This window comes from Corylus avellana, chromosome ca6 (genome assembly GCF_901000735.1).
Source record: "Corylus avellana chromosome ca6, CavTom2PMs-1.0".
Classification (NCBI taxonomy): Eukaryota; Viridiplantae; Streptophyta; class Magnoliopsida; order Fagales; family Betulaceae; genus Corylus; species Corylus avellana.
In genome coordinates, this window is record NC_081546.1 from 10,443,320 (window position 1) to 10,460,072 (window position 16,753).

Sequence of the window (16,753 nt, forward strand, 5' to 3'; positions counted from 1 at the left end):
ATAAAACATCTCATTCTCTCTCCTCTCTCCATCACATGCCCCAAAATTTCTCTCTCTCCTCTCTCATTCACATGTCTCAACAATTCTCTCTCTTCTCTTATTGGTTGCAATGATAAAAAGAAATAGTATTTAATTCATATAAAAAAAAGTAAGAGAATTTATTGTGATGTATTTTTTTTTTATAGGAAATTAAAAGTAATTTTATTCCTTAAATTGAGAAAAAATAGTTGAGAAGGAAAAAACAAAATGGTGAATAGAAGAAGAAGGTTGCGAAGGAAATGAGACATGAGTTGATAGCTGAAAAAGTATGTGTGGTTCGGTAAGAAGTAGGAACTGACATGTGATGGAGAGAGAAATATGGAAAGAATAAAAGAATATTAAAAAAGAAAATACAAAATAAAAGGAGGCTACTTTCATAGAGAAAGGTCCCCTCTTTCTCTCCTTTCCGTTCTTTTGCATTGGTAGGAAAAAAAAAAGGAATGAAAAGAGAGATAAATTTTCAATGGTTGAGGTTGATGCATAGATGAATTTTATGTATATTTTGATACTCCAGAATTTCTCAAATTTTATTGTAGGATTTTATGTTTCAAACATGGGTTCTCGCCTCTCGGACACAAAAGCATGAAACGTCAAATTTAGGGAATCAAAAAACGTTAAAGTTAAAAGGAAAAAAGAACTCTTTATATATATATATATATATATATATATTCTAAAAATTATAGTGTAAATATGTTTTCTTAAATAAAAATATTAATTTTTAATATTTGGGGCGAGCCTTATATTTTTATGAAGATGAATGTTTAAAATCACATTTTTATCTCATAATTCTAACGTGATAGATATAACCAACTATTGAATCAATCATTGTTAAAAATAAAATAAAATAAATTGTTAGTTAGAGTTGTTACATAAGCAGTGAGATAAAAATGTGATTTCTAGCATTACTATTTTAAGAAATAGAGTGAAGCTTAGTTTTAAAGTAAAGTTTATTAACTTAGCATAGTATATTAATGAAGGTTATTTTTTCATGAAAGAAAAATATATTTTCTGAAAGTTTTTTACAAATAAAGTTACTAATGTACATCTATATATAAAGAAGGAAAAAAAATACATTTTACCTCCCAAAGTTTCACTCCATTTTCAATTTAGCATTCAATGTTTAAAATTGGCAATTTACTACAACAAAGTATAAAAAATATGCTCTCGCTAAAATAGCTCTCGTCATAATGTTTTGTTGACGAAGTTTTCGGTGGCTTCCGCTTCTTTAAAAAGATAACATTAGGACGACCTGCTGGTGCTCTAACTCGATTCCATAATGTTAGTATTTTGGTTGGCTTAATTCGGTTCCAAAATGAAAGTCATTGATGTCCGTTCAACTGCCGTTCAAACGTTGCTCTTCTAACACTAGAGTTACTGTTCACTCAGTGTTGTCCATTCGACTGCCGTTCTATTCCCGTTCGACCGGTATTGTTGCTCTGTTCACGGCACTGTTCATGGTACTGTTACATCACTGTGCCTGTTCGATCGCCATTGTTCACCGTTCGAACGGTGGTTAGTAAAAAGACATTTTGTCATGCCTAACAAGCTTAAAACGCTCTAGAAAACATGGGGAACATGTCTCTATAAAGTCAAGGTCTGTGGTCGAATGGTCGGTTGAACAACGGTCAAAAAGGTCCTTATATTCTTGCAGGAATCTCAGAAAAGCTGTCCCCCTGTCGCGCACACTTCGAATAGTATTGTTCACCCGTTCGAACGCTAGTCAACCAAATCATTAAAATACTACTGACTAGCCCTGTTCTCATGAGCCTATAAATATGGGACTTGGGCCATTCGTTTTTATCAAGTAAACAACCAGAGATGAAGCTCTATTGTGAGAGAATAGCCTTAGTGCTTGAGTGTTTGTTTCTTTATGTGCTAAGAGAGATTTGATGTTTATGTGCTATGAAGCCATACTCTCTTAGAGTGTTTGTTTTGTTTAGAAGCTATACTTGTGTAATCTACTTTGGAGAAGAAGCCTATCGGAAGGGTCCCATAAAAGAGTATCACTTTAAGAAGATTGTGAGCTAGGAAAACAAGTTGAAGGCTTGTTGTCTCTTATAGAGCCAAAGACTTGCAAAGGGTTATAAGTGTCCCTGTGTCTCTAATCTCTTGATAATCTGTTTGATAGGTGATAATCCTAGGTTTAGCTGCCCCAGAGAGGTTTTATTTTTAGAACAGTTTCTAAAAAAATTTCTCTTCGTCACCAAAATATCTGTGTTCATTTACTTTACCGCTTTACATATTTTGGTGATTAATTATTTATTGTTTTATAATTTTAATTCCGTATTTATTTTGTTAAACACCTATTCACCCACCCTCTAGGTGTGTTTGGGGTCTGTTATTGTATTTTCACGTAAGGTTATGCCATTAACCATTTTAACTAAGCATAACAAATCTATCAAAGAGTGAATATCTATATTATGCAAAAGAGGTATATACTGCTTCAGAGAAAAATAAAAGGTAGACATGTATAGTTGCAAAGCGTCCAATGTGGTTTAAGAATCATATACAATCCCACCCCCTAGCTTTTAGATCTTTGATATTTCTTCACCTTCTTTATGAGTTGAAAATTACATATGAAAAACTAGTTTTCAACACATTTGGGATGATTTAACTTAATTAGTTCTACCAGCAGGACTAATACAATCTAACTTAAACACGGCAAGTCTTGGCAAGGAGGCCACATCCATCGTAAACTTCCAAACCTGGCTGGTCAAGTTGATCTTCTTTAAAGCAAGCACAGCGCTTGCTCATCTTTCCAGTCAAAGCAATTTCCAGAGGCCTCTGAACTAACCTTGGGACACCAACATCACACCAAACCTGATAACAACAATCAAGATCTGAAATATAGCTCAATGAACATTAAAATGCCTGCTTAATCATTATGAAATGTTTGGGTCGCTTCTCATGTTACACGCCAGAATTTTCATGACTACAGATTTGTGTGTGACAAGATGGGGGCTAACTCCACTAGCTGCCATGTGCCAGCAGACTTCTTTTAAGAAGCCTATACAAAATCAAAAAGTTGAGATGGGGAAGCCATACAACTGGAATAACACTAAGAGCATGTTTGAAATTGTGTGTCAAAGAGCTTAAAAAGTGCTTTTAGTATATAAAAAACTATGCCAAACAAAAATAGGTCTGTTTGGTAAAAAAACTTAAAAACATATTTTTGACTTTTTTGCTCTAACAAAGCCGAAAACTGGGTTTTTGGAAGCTTGAAAGTGAGGTTTTTTTTCTAAAAATCTCTTTCAGGCTTTTCTATTTATAGACAAAAGTTCTATTTCTCAATACAATTCCAATCAGGCTCAGAGACAAAATATATACCTCTCCACCATCATCTTGGCTCCACCTTGAATTGCAACTAGGTTGTTTAGCTTCTTCAATCTTCTGCTTCTCCAAAAGCTGTGCACCTCTTGCAGCCTTTGCTTCAACTCCTTTCAAATATTTTGTGGCATTTCCTTGGCTATCATAATAACGTCCTACTAGCTTGCCAATAAATCTAACAACACGAGTTCACACTGAATCAATACAAAATATTATGCTAAAACTTGATACAAAGCAATATTTTCATTTGAAATTTTTGAGTTTCTATGGTAACATAATTCTTTCCTCCATTCTTAAGACACCTTAAATGAAAAGCAGAAGCATGTCAAATTCAAAACTGAAAAGTGAAAACGTTTTAGTTCACTAACACACACAGAACCATATTAAGTTTTGTTTCAGGCACTTTTAGTACAAAATATAACATCAGCTTCACATCGATATAAGCAAAATAGGCATCTAGCTGAATAAGCAAAAATTATCTACAAGAGGACGAATTAGCCATAAGTAGTGTGCCATTAGAAACTTTGTCTACAAATAATAGTTTTCGCCCATGCTACCAAGTGCTTGATATGCATTGTTGGCTTTATTCCAGATTACTTGATCTTCAAGATAACTAATGGACCTACATAATACTAGAACCTTATCTGTTTAAAAGGTCTTTTTGTTCAAATCCTTAGGATTTCTACTTGTTTCAGTCTCAGACTTGGTCCTTGTTTCTACTTCTATTTCTATTTCGGGAATCACATGAAGTTTTGGGACACTGCATAGAGGGGCATATTAGTGTGTTAACTGTGGGCTTTGATATACATTGTTCACTTGCAAATGGCTTTAAACTTTTGAAACAGTTGGCACCAGTAATCTATTAATTGAAAAAGCAATAAAATAACCCTTATCTAAATAAAGAAATAGTATTAACAAATTTGGAAACATGCTAATTGGTCGCTGTAAATTGGAGTTTTAACAAATAGCTCTTCGAGGTTTAAAATTGATTAAACACTCCCTGGGGTAGGCAGAAGAAAAAAAAAAAAAGTCTATCGTTAGATGAGTTGACAGAATCCATTAATGTGGCACATTGACACCAATCATATTCTAACCTGTGTAACTTACAATAAAAAAATTTAAAATATATAATAATAATAATAATAATAATAATAATAATAAGAATAATAATAATTAAAAAATTAAAAAAAAAAAAAAAAAAAGAGTGGTCGAGCCACATATTATCACCTCATTCATTTACATCCAACTCACCTTGTCTATTTAATCTCATATTGCCAAACACAAATCAGTATTGATAGGGTTGTCATTCACATTCTTGATAAAATTGTTACCAACTCATTGCAATTACTTTCACCCCATAAATATAACGAGAAATGTTGATTGCCATGGATGTGAAGAATGAGTTGTGTTACGAATTGGATGGAGTCAGTCAATGAAAAGAATCCAAAGTACTATAGAGATGGAGTGGCCGAGATATGTACATCGGGTATCATAGGATTGGTAATATGAAGTGTCCATGCATGAGACTTCTGTTGATGGGAAACCATCAACAATGAACTACTCCACACTCTTTTAATCTTCGGATTTTAAAACCACAAGTGTAACCCAAGGTGAACAACTTCATATATAATTCTCTCTATTAATCCCTTCTTTTTATTTCATTAAAATTTACTTTGAACTAAAATAATTTCACTCGTGTTGCAAATGACTTTTCTATGTTTATGGAAACAATATTGGACTTTGGGACAAAATAGACAACAGGTTTGAGCGTGAGAAACATGCTTTGATTTTGTAAAAATCGTAAAAAGTAACTTCGGAAAGTGAGGAACAAGCAAAGAGAAGATAGTTGCAACGCTTCTGGGATGTTATCTAAGAAAGCCATTACTCAATATTTTACAGTCCCACAACCAAGGCAGCAAAGGAGCTTAACATGGGCTTGACACTTTGAAAAAAAGGTGTAAGTGACTATTCAAAGATGGCCCCATAGCATTTCTTATTTTAATTTTGCTAAATAAAATTTGATTTTAAATAATACATTAAATAAAATTTGATTTTAAATAATACATTATATAAAAAATTTAACAAAATTATACAACCGATTACTTTCTTAAATAATTCTTAGCTTTTGTACAATACTATCATCTCATGCACAGCAAGCATTTACTGCTAGTTACGTAATGAATATCATATCCAAACTGCTAGACAATGTTTGAATTAAAAAATTAGTGTCAAATAAATCTTAAATGCAGCATATGAAGATGTAGATATATTATCACATCCACCAATAAAAAAATAAAGAAAATGTTTTGGAGGTGTATGAATAATCTTTACTCATTTGATTGGAACAACTTTTAAAGAAACATTATATATATATATATATATATATATATAATCCTAGAGAGGTTTTGTTAAGTTTCAGAAGCAGGCCACTAACAAAAGCAAAGATTCACCAGGGGGAATGCTTTGAGAATTTTAACATGATTGAGAATGTTAAAATATCAACTTACTAGAATGGAAAAAGATAACTGATCAATGTAACTCACGTGTAGCTTCTAAAGTAGAAATCCCGCCATCCAACAACACTCTTCACCTATAAACACAAGTATAATTCAATCACATGTGGAACTTGTTAAAGTTGTAATGACATTGGTTATGGTTCATGGAGCAAGATTAATCACAACAGATCTCATAGAGTAGAGAAAAAAGTTTTTTCCCCCTCCTTTTTCTGAACACTCTTGAGAAAATATGTTTTGAAATAAAGGATACACAACCATTCTAAAGACCTCGCTAAGTATAAATTGATACTTTCTCCATTTTACAGGCTGCACTGACACAATATTGAACTGTAAGCTCACCTTCCACCTCTTACCTAAGAGGGGATGAGATGCCATTTGGCCCAATGACCATTGGGGGGCACATTCTTCATAAATCAGCTGGTTAATATATGGCAGACAGAAGCTCTTGTTGGTAACTCAAGGCCATTTCGTATGAACAAGGCTCAGAGAATGTCATTTTTGATGGATTGTGAAAAGACTAGAACAATGTAACAAGCAACACCTACCACCAAGGCCAATTTGTTTGCTCCAATTAAAGAGGAGCTTCGAGGCATGCCCTAATATGTTCACATAGACTAGTATAAAATTCAAAATGATGCTTCATGCTCTTTATATTGCTCCTGCTCTAATTCTCATCCTATATTCTGGTAATCTTCATTGAAAGTGTGAAAAATCATCAAAAGATACACAAAATATTGAATAGCTGAAGGTGGAGGACAACAAAGCCTAGGTTACCTAGAACACACATAATTGAAATACACAGAAGAAGAATGAAAATTTGGAACAATGGGATTAGGCTTATATATGATTTCTTGATGAGTAATAATTTTTATTCAGAGGAGAAGCAAAGGTCATGTACAAGAAAAGTATACAAGAGAAGCCACCACCCTAATAGGATTGAAAATTTAAAAAGTTAAGAAGATCTACAAGATTACAGGAAGAAAATTAAGAACAAACGTTACAGCCCAAAATAAAAGAGATTTCAAGGCGGATTTTAATTGTAGCACATTAGACTCGTGATCCTCAAAAAAGGTGCTGATTTCTTTCTCTCCCAGTGCTCCACATTGGTAAAGTAGGATAATTTTCCATATGGTCGAGCATATATATGATTTAGGAGCACATTGTTTTATAGAAGTTAAAATGCCATTAGGCAGAGAAGAGTTAAATATCCTATCAAAGGGTGTGTCTATAGGGAAGAAGGGGAAAAAGAAAAAAATAAATTTTCAGAAGCCAAAATTAGTTTATTAATAGTATAGTATATGTTGAGAGGTTTGCATGAAGAAAGTATAGAGAAAAGAGGAGGCTGTTCAAAGATACGTAGCCTACCTCAAACATATTATATATAAGCTTAGAGAATACATAAAATGACCAAATTGCCCTCAAACCCTAATACATTCTTCTAACACTCCCCCTCAAGCTGGAGCATATATATCATATAAGCCCAGCTTGGAACAAATAAACTCTAACCGGTTACGACATACAGACTTTGTAAACATATCAGCTAATTGGTCTCCAGACTTCACAAATACTGTAGATATGTCTCCATTGAGTATCTTGTCTCGGATGAAATGACAATCAACCTCAATGTGTTTAGTCCTTTCATGAAAAACCGGGTTAGATGCAATATGTATGGCAGCCTGGTTATCACAAGATAATGGGATAGGAGTAGTAGTCGAGAAGCCAATCTCCTGAAGGAAATGTTGTAACCATGTCAACTCAGTAGTCGTATGAGCCATTGCCCTGTACTCTGCTTCAGCACTAGATCGTGCCACCACTGTCTGTTTCTTACTCTTCCAAGTTACAAGATTACCACCAAAGAATGTGCAATACCCTGTAGTAGACCGTCTATCTGAAGGAGAACCTGCCCAATCTGCATCAGTAAAACCTTCTACCCTAAGATGTCCATTTGGTCTATACAATATTCCTAGACCAGGTTGTCTCTTTACATAACGAATAATCCGAGTAACAGCTTCCCAATGTGAAACCCGAGGAGCCTCCAAGAATTGACTGACAACACTAACGGCATATGAAATATCTAGCCTGGTGATAGTAAGATAGTTCAACTTCCCAACTAGACGATGGTATCTGCCGGGATCTTCAAATAATTCACCTTCATCCTTTAGTAATTTCTTATTTGGATCCATTGGAACATCAACTGGTCGAGAACCCAAAAGACCTGTCTCTTCTAATAAGTCAAGTGCATACTTTCTCTGGGACAAGTTGATACCTGTTCGAGATCTAGCAACTTCAATGCCTAGAAAATATCGAAGTTTGCCCAAATCCTTTGTATGAAATTGATCCTGTAGGAATTGTTTTAATCGGGCAATGCCTCCTGAATCATCCCCAGTAATGACAATGTCATCTACATATACCACAAGGAGAATATAGCCAGCACTAGTATGTAAGTGGAATACTGAATGATCTGTCTGACATCTCTGCAGACCAAACTTCAATACCGCTTCAGAGAACTTTCCAAACCATGCCCGCGGTGATTGCTTGAGACCATACAATGCCTTTCTTAATTTACAGACATAGCCCTGAGACTCCCCCTGAGCGACAAACCCAGGTGGTTGCTCCATATAAACTTCCTCACTCAAATCCCCATGTAGAAAGGCATTTTTGACATCCAATTGGAACAAGGGCCAATCAAGATTAGTAGCCATGGAAATAAGAACACGAATAGATGAAATTTTGGCTACAGGAGAAAAAGTGTCATCATAATCAATACCATACGTTTGCGTATAGCCCTTAGCAACCAACCGAGCTTTCAATCTTTCAACCGAACCATCAAGATGAAACTTAACTGTGTAGACCCATTTGCAACCCACAGTTTTCTTATTAGGTGGTAAGGGAACAAGCTCCCATGTCCCATTGTGATGCAAAGCCTTCATTTCCAATTCCATAGCTTGCCTCCAACCAGAGTCAGATATTGCAGCCTGCACTGTCTTAGGAATAGAAACACTAGAGAGATGGGAAATAAAGCAAGAAAGTGTAGGAGATAAAGAACGAGTGGAGACAAACTGACTAATAGGATGTTGGGTAGTGCAAGAACGTGTACCTTTCCGTAGGGCAATAGGCAAGTGGTCGGATGGATGTGGAGGCAGCGGATTTGGAGACGATAAGGATGATGATGGCGGTGCAGGAGCTGATGGTCGAAGTCTACGTTGATAAACTTGGAGTGGAGCAGGTTGGCGGTGAGGTAGCAAGACCGGAGGAGAAGGAGAGACCGGCACAGAGAGAAGAGGAATAGGCAGCGGAAGAGACTCGACATCAGGCTCAAGGGAAGAGTCACCCAAAGAGGTAGTAGCAAGAAAATAGGGGAGAGACTCAACAAATGTGACATCGGCACTAGTGAAGTAGCGTCGAAGAACCGGACTATAGCAACGGTATCCCTTTTGGGTTGTGGAATACCCAAGGAAGACACATTTAGTAGCACGAGGGTCAAGCTTATCAAATCCGGGACCCAAATTATGAACATAGCAGACACACCCGAAAACCTTCAATGGCAAGGAGAACGGGGATGAAGAAGGATATAAAAGAGAATGAGGAGAGGTACCATCTAAGACCGAGGAGGACATCCTATTAATTAAATAACAAGCAGTGAGGACAGCATCACTCCAAAATTGTTTGGAAACATGCATATGAATTAAGAGACAACGTGCGATTTCTAATAAATGATGATTTTTGCGTTCAGCCACACCATTTTGTTGTGGAGTGTGAGCACAGGATGTTTGATGGATAATGCCTTTATCAGACAAATAAGAGGCAAACGAATGAGATGTATATTCTTTAGCATTATCCGAACGCAAAATACGGATTTTCTGAGCAAATTGAGTCTTAATCATATTGCGAAAAAGTTGGAAAATAGAAAATAACTCTGAACGATTTTTCATTAAAAATAACTATGTCATTCGGGAAAAATCATCCACAAAGGTCACAAAATAGTGGAATTTATTGGCTGCGATATTAATTGGACCCCATACATCAGAATGAACTAACTCAAAAGCACTAGAAACCCTACTAACAACACGGGACGGAAACGAGACACGATGATGCTTACTAAGCTGACAAGCTTCGCAAGGCACAGACGCCTCATGACGAAGACTGGGGACTTGATGCTTCAATGTAGAAAGGGAAGGATGACCAAGACGACAATGCCACTGAAGAGCGGAGGCCGACGACTGCAACGCATGAGAGGAAATTGTAGGTGCCAGATCGAGATAATAGAGGCCATCAACTTCATGCCCCATACCAATCATCCTCCTCGTCTTGAGATCCTGAAAAATGCATAAAGAAGGATAAAAACTAACTGAACAGTTAAGGGATTTTGTGATTTGACTAATAGATAACAAATTAAAAGGAAAGCCAGGAACATGTAAAACAGATAACAACTCAATGTCAGGACTCAGATGGGTAGTGCCTGAGCCGACCACTTTGGATAGGGAACCATTAGCTAGGGTGACACTTCTAGGTGATGCGACATGATGATAATTAGAGAGGAAAGTAGACGAACCAGTCATATGTTCATTGGCGCCAGAATCGATAACCCACGGGTTGCTAGTGGAGGATAAAAGACAGTGAGATGCAGTACCTGACTGAGCAAGAGTAGCAGTGGAAGAGGAAGAAGCCTGCTTAAGGGCTAAGAACTGAGCATACTCATCTTTCGGGATGGAGATGAGATCATTCTCAAGAGGTGAGCTTGAAGTACCAAGTGGTCTAGCCGGGGCTAGAGAACCCTCATCAGAAGTAACCTAATTGGCAAAACCAGATGGTGTGCCATGTAAGTCCCAACAAAACTCCATAGAATGATTGGTACGGCCACAATGAGTGCATTTGCGAGGCCCACGACCTCCAATGTGACCACCTCCCCGAAAATCACGTCCACCACGAAAACCACGACCACCTCGACTGCCACGCCCCCCACGGGAACCACCATAACTACCACGGGCAGCAATAAATGCAGCACGATCACCAGTACGTTCCATGCTCAACAAAGAACCATGATCGGAAATAGTAGCACGCTGAACCCGAGAAAAAACCTCAGAAAGCAATGGGAGATCAGAACCACCCAAAATCTGCGCACGAATAGACTCATACTCAGGTTTCAAGCCGAGAAGAAATTGAACCACATCCACATCTTGACGTTGCTTCTCCATTTTCTTCAAGTCAGTGGAGAGCGGATGATACATGTCTCTTTCCCGACAGACGGTCACAACCTGATTGTAGTACTCATCTAAAGATTGAGTACCTTGCTCAAGTCCAAAATATCGTTGACACACCTCATAAACTCGAGTGATATTCCCAGTGCCAGAGTACATATGCCGAAGATGATCCCAAATTGCTTTAGCAGTAGGAAGATAGAGACATGAGGATCCAATGTGAGGTTCAATACTATTTAACATAAGAGATATAATCTGATTGTCGGCCTAGTCCCAAAGGCTTTTGGAGTCATCTTCCGGAGATTGCTCAGATTCCAAGTGAGAATACAGACCTTTCCCTCTCAAGTATACTTCCACAGATCGTGACCAATAACCATAATTTTTGCCATTAAGTTTCACAAGTGTCATACTAGTCGGACCCATAGAGGCAGAATTAATTAAATCGGAAGGAGGAGCCATTATAATGCACTAACCAGATGCAAACAACTATACAAGTCCACCAACCAACGAACTACCAAGGAGAATAATAAAAAAAAAACTCACACAGAACAGCCCCAACTCGAAGCAAAGCTTGCTGACAATGATGAATGCCAACCAAAAACAACTCAAACCATGGTAGAATCGATAAAATACGTCAAAACTGACCTGAACCGGACTGAAGTTGAGCAAAAACAGGTCTAAACCATAGTGAACCGGAAGAAACCGAGAGAAATTAGCAAAAAACTGACCTGAACCGGCTTGAACCTGGCCTGAACCGGACTGAACCGGCCGGAAAATGGACTGAACCGGCCGGAAAATGGGCTGGACCGGTCTGGACAGGGGAAAACCAGAAACCGGATAGCCTTATCCCGGTTTAAGGTTGGGATATCCTTATCCCGAATACGCGACAGCAAGCACCCGGAGCCAAACACCCAATCTTCATTTGTCAAAACCGCCGGAACCACGCCGGAGACTGCCAGACGTCGCCGGAACCGCGCCAGAGACTGCCAGACCTCGCCGACGACAACCAACCCGTGCCAGCAACACCCAGATCGTGCCGGAAAACAACCAACGACGACAAAGAAACCTCCGGAGACTGCCAGACGCCGGCGACAACCAACCCTTGCCCAGATCGTGCCGGAAAAACAACCAACTACAATCTCCGGCCACCGCAGAGAGTGGTAATCACCACAGACAGCACCGACCGACGACTCCAACCAATCATCGACGACGACTCAAGACCCATGGAGATGACGGCGGTTCATACCAGCGGCGATGGGGAACCTGGCGCCATCTTCCACCACGGGCTTGAAGCCCAGCACTTCAACTGCCTTCGATCAGTAGCAATATAAATGGGAGAGGAGAAAAGAATAGAACCGGGGGAAAAAAAAAACGATTAAAATAAAAGAAAGAAAAAGATTTGGGAGAGAAGAACAAGATATCAGGAAAAGGTATAAACCCTAGGCTCTGATACCATGTTGAGAGGTTTGCATGAAGAAAGTATAGAGAAAAGAGGAGGCTGTTCAAAGATACGTAGCCTACCTCAAACATATTATATATAAGCTTAGATAATACATAAAATGACCAAATTGCCCTCAAACCCTAATATATTCTTCTAACAGTATATAACAAAGTTGATAAAAAAAAAATCCTAGATTGTGGTCTACTACGATGGAAGTGATTTATGATAACTGTACACTTGCCTCAAGTAGGAATTGGAGTATGTCTATTTAACAAAATCAGAAAGATGCATAAGGACTATGACAAATAGATTGAGCCAGGATTTAGCATCAAGCAATCATCAAATATAGGCTACTTAACTAAGAAGAGGCAAAAGGGGCGGGGGAATTATTTCTAGCCTCATTTGCAAAGGCCAAAATAATGATTTTTCAGATCTTTGGATGCCAATACCCCAGAATGCTATGTAATTCCACCACTGAAAAAATACAACCAAATAAAGTTGGTTTACCTCAGTGCTGGATAACCCAAGCAATGAGTCTGTAAGTCCATCTCCTGTATTAAGAAACAAAGTGAAAAAAGTTAATTCTGCACAATGCAATAAGTTTGAAGCTGCAAAAGTTATCGTTTAATTATTTGCCGCTATAATACGCCATTACTTTAGAAAGAAAAAAAAAGGCTAAAACGCACAAATGCCTTCTAAACTTTCATCTAGCTGCACGACCACCCTTGAAATGAATTTGTAACCAGTTGTACCTACAAACTATTAGAAATTTGCAAATAACCCCTTCTGTTAACCTTCCATTCAAAATAATAATTGAAACTGGCCCATGTTATGAGCACATGACAACTTAAAAAAAAATATATTTTTCTACAATACAAAATGAAAAATAAAAGTATAAAACTCTTGTTGATCTAAGCCCCAGCAAGAGGAGAAAGAATCAAGTAAGATAAAGAAGGAGAGCAGAGTCTTGACAATTTGAAGAACCTCTCCCCTCGTTGATGACAGCAACAGCACTGCAAACTCTACACCATCTCCACCCAATTCTTTCTCTGATATTATTTTGATGCCTTCACAATATTATTTTTGTGTTTTTGTGTTTCAGCTAGAGTACTCAAATTCAGGCATTGAGGGTTTTTTTTCCACTCTCTTTTAAGTGTGCCATGAAGCAAAGATCTGCAGGGTTTTCACCTTGGCCTCAGATTAGAGGTCTTCAATCCATTCATCACAATATCTACATTTTTTTTTTTATGAATACAATATCTACTTTGTGTATCCATACATCTCACTTCAACACATTGTCAAAAGCCTTTGAATCCTTCAGTAATGGCGGCACATAAAGTCCCTCGCAATGACAACATAGAATCACAATATCTACTCTTTTTTTTTTTTTTGAATACAATATCTACTTTGTGTATCCTTAAATCTCACTCCAACCCATTCATCACAATATCTGCTTTGTGTATCCATACATCTCACTTCAACACATTGTCAAAAGCCTTTGAATCCTTCAGTAATGGCAGCACATAAAGTCCCCCACAATGACAACATAGAATCACCTTCTCCCTTCTCCCCTCTCTCCTTTTCTCTTTGCTTTTTCCACTTTTGATTGGACACCGAGAAAGTTTCTGGTAGTGTCCAATCAAAACAGGAAAAAGAACATGAGAATTAATAATAAAAAGCTTTTCCTGATCTCTTCTTGATCAAGTCAAGCCCCAGCATGGTGAGGCTCCCATGCCAAATTCTTCCCCCCACCCACAGATTATCATGGCAAGATTAGGGAGCAGAATGATTAATTTTTTGGGTAAGTGATAATACGATGATGATTTTCAACTATCCATTTTCTTCTAGTATCAAATTACCACTATTATCTCGAATTTGAAAACGAAGAAGATGGTTTCTTAGTCAAAAAATGGAGGATCACCATGAATTAAAAAAAGAAAAGTAGATCTTCAACATATTCTCACAGGTTGTCAAACATCGAAACTTGCATAAGATAGTCAATAGGCTTGACGAAAAAATAATAATGACAGTTGCTACCTGTAAAGTTTCCTGAAACAAATGCTCGAGAAGCGTCTCTGATTCAAGGAGAATAAGAAAGCAAAAGGCTGTCAGAATACAATTCTAAAACATTAAAACGAGAGAAATGATATGAATAAGTGAATATAAGTCAGTGGGAGATATGTCAATGATGGTATTTAAATTTGGCAATTTGACGTTTTAGGCACTACGGTGTGACAATATGAGGATTTTGAGATAGATTCACAAAGGGTGACAAAAAAATATAAGCTTATGCAAGAGAAACTTCCTACACTTTTCAAAGCAAGAAAAATCAAAGTAAGCAACTTGGAGAGATAAAACCAGAATGTTTTAACAATGCTGAGTGCCACTAATGTCGAAGAAACATCATAAAGCTTAATTGCCAACAAGTTAAATCCAAATTCTAGCCCACATACGTCTTCTATTTGGCAACACACCAACAAGGTTGAAGTCATACTTCCTAAAAAGACCTACCACATGTAGAATTTACAGCATAAAACAAAGGTTTTTTGATCCTTCCTTTTAAAGCCATTCACTGAAAGAGAACACCATGAGAATCATATACAGAAATCCATGCAGGTCTCTTGGCCAAGGAGACTAGCTGAAACTTTATTTTTCCTTCTTACTTTTTGTTTAGATAACAATTTGTGAAGGAATATAATGCAAAAAGAGGATATGAGCTCACCATGCAGACAGGGTATACAGTCTACAAAGCCAACAAAAGGGATTTAACACCGACATGGCAACAAATTAAATAAAGTAATGCTAGAAACTATATTTTTTATCTCACAATCATCCCACAATGTTGATTTGACAATCCCAACCAACCTTTGGATCATTCATTGCGGGGGACTTAGACTCAAGGGTTAGGCTGGGATTGCTAATTGGGGGATAGAAATGTAGCTTCTAGCATTTCTCAATTAAATATCTACAAGAAAGAAAATATTACAAAGGCATTATGCTAAGACATGTAGGTAAACTCATTGACATAAATAAAACATAAAAAACCAAGCCTGTTTGGGAAAACAAACGAGGATGTCAAATACCTTCCAGCAAAATGATTGTAACCCCCTCCCGGGCCGTAGTGAGATTTTCCTTTTGTTACATCAAACACAGACCTGAATGAAAATATAGAATGTACATAAGAATCCTGAAAGTAAATTTATACATGGAGAAAGAGAAAGAGAGAGTACCCAAGAATTCCTAAAAGGATGGGTAACCCTCCATCACCCCCATTGTACAAGGCCAATTCTTCAACAGTAAACAGTCTCTGAAAAAAGCAAGCAACATCAGCTACTAATAGTAAATATAACAATAATAATGTCTTCTGTCCGAATTTAATTTGCCGGAAAATCAAAAACTCCGACCAAACAAGAACAAGAAGACCTTAGCGTTGAATTTGATTGAAATTTCCACGAGAAAATCAAAAATTTGGAGGTGCTGACCTGGGGGGAGTGAGAATTGGGTTTAGGTGAAAATCTGAAGAGAAGAACAGCGATGACGGCCATCATAACCGTAGTAATCCCCAACAAAAAAGGGGACATTCCCAAAATCTTCGCCGCCATCCACCTCAGGTCACTTCAACTCAATCGAAGCCTACAATAGGAAGAAGAAAGACAAGCTCTTCAGAGAAGAAGAGACACGAGCTCCCAAGTTCGCCCTCAGCTTTACGTTGTTGGTTTTTTTTCTTTTTTATAGAAAAGTTGTTATTAAGAAAAAAAAAAATGGGGATTTATTATTAGTTCATGCATGTCGATGACAGACCAATCGGTTGGCTACTTTGCTGGTAGGATGAATACAAAACCTGACAATTCTGAGTTCAAAACTCCCAAGATCGTCCCAAGCTACCTCCTCTGTTGAATGTTATATCTTTCCTGAGTAGCTCCTTGCTGTCTTCGTCTGCACTTAACGGCCCAAGAGCATATGCACTCTTCAAATAAAATTTAAATTTGAAGAGCAAAAATTTTTTTTTTGTAAATTTAAAAAGTAATGAATCAAGTATAAAACACATTATATCTTTTTTTTTTAATTTAATTAAATATTATTATTTTCTTATTTTTTAATTCTTGTTTTGTTCTTGGTAGACAAGAAAGAGAAGAAAAATGAATATATAAGATTAAAAACTTAAATAACTTTCACTTTTTGGCACTTGGTATTTAGAGAGCTTTGTTGATTAAAATTAAATTTGAAATAGA

The 16,753-nt window shown here is 37.2% G+C and overlaps 1 protein-coding gene across 3 annotated transcripts; it reads right to left on the reverse strand.

Moving 5' to 3' along the window:
- Window positions 1-2,437: 2,437 nt before the first annotated feature.
- LOC132184051 (membrane-associated progesterone-binding protein 4) lies at window positions 2,438-16,452 on the reverse strand. 3 transcript variants are annotated; one of them, XM_059597530.1, is made up of 9 exons: window positions 16,363-16,452; window positions 16,004-16,154; window positions 15,752-15,828; window positions 15,605-15,676; window positions 14,559-14,596; window positions 13,029-13,072; window positions 5,910-5,956; window positions 3,367-3,541; window positions 2,438-2,859 (listed from the first exon to the last, which is right to left on the reverse strand). In XM_059597530.1, the coding sequence occupies exons 2-9, from the start codon at window positions 16,121-16,123 to the stop codon at window positions 2,692-2,694; spliced, it is 741 nt and encodes a 246-aa protein (XP_059453513.1). In that variant the 5' UTR covers window positions 16,124-16,154; window positions 16,363-16,452; the 3' UTR covers window positions 2,438-2,691. The 3 variants fall into 3 exon arrangements, with proteins under 3 accessions (XP_059453513.1, XP_059453514.1, XP_059453512.1); XM_059597531.1 differs by having other exon boundaries at window positions 16,323-16,402; XM_059597529.1 differs by lacking the exon at window positions 16,363-16,452 and having other exon boundaries at window positions 16,004-16,293.
- Window positions 16,453-16,753: the final 301 nt, after the last annotated feature.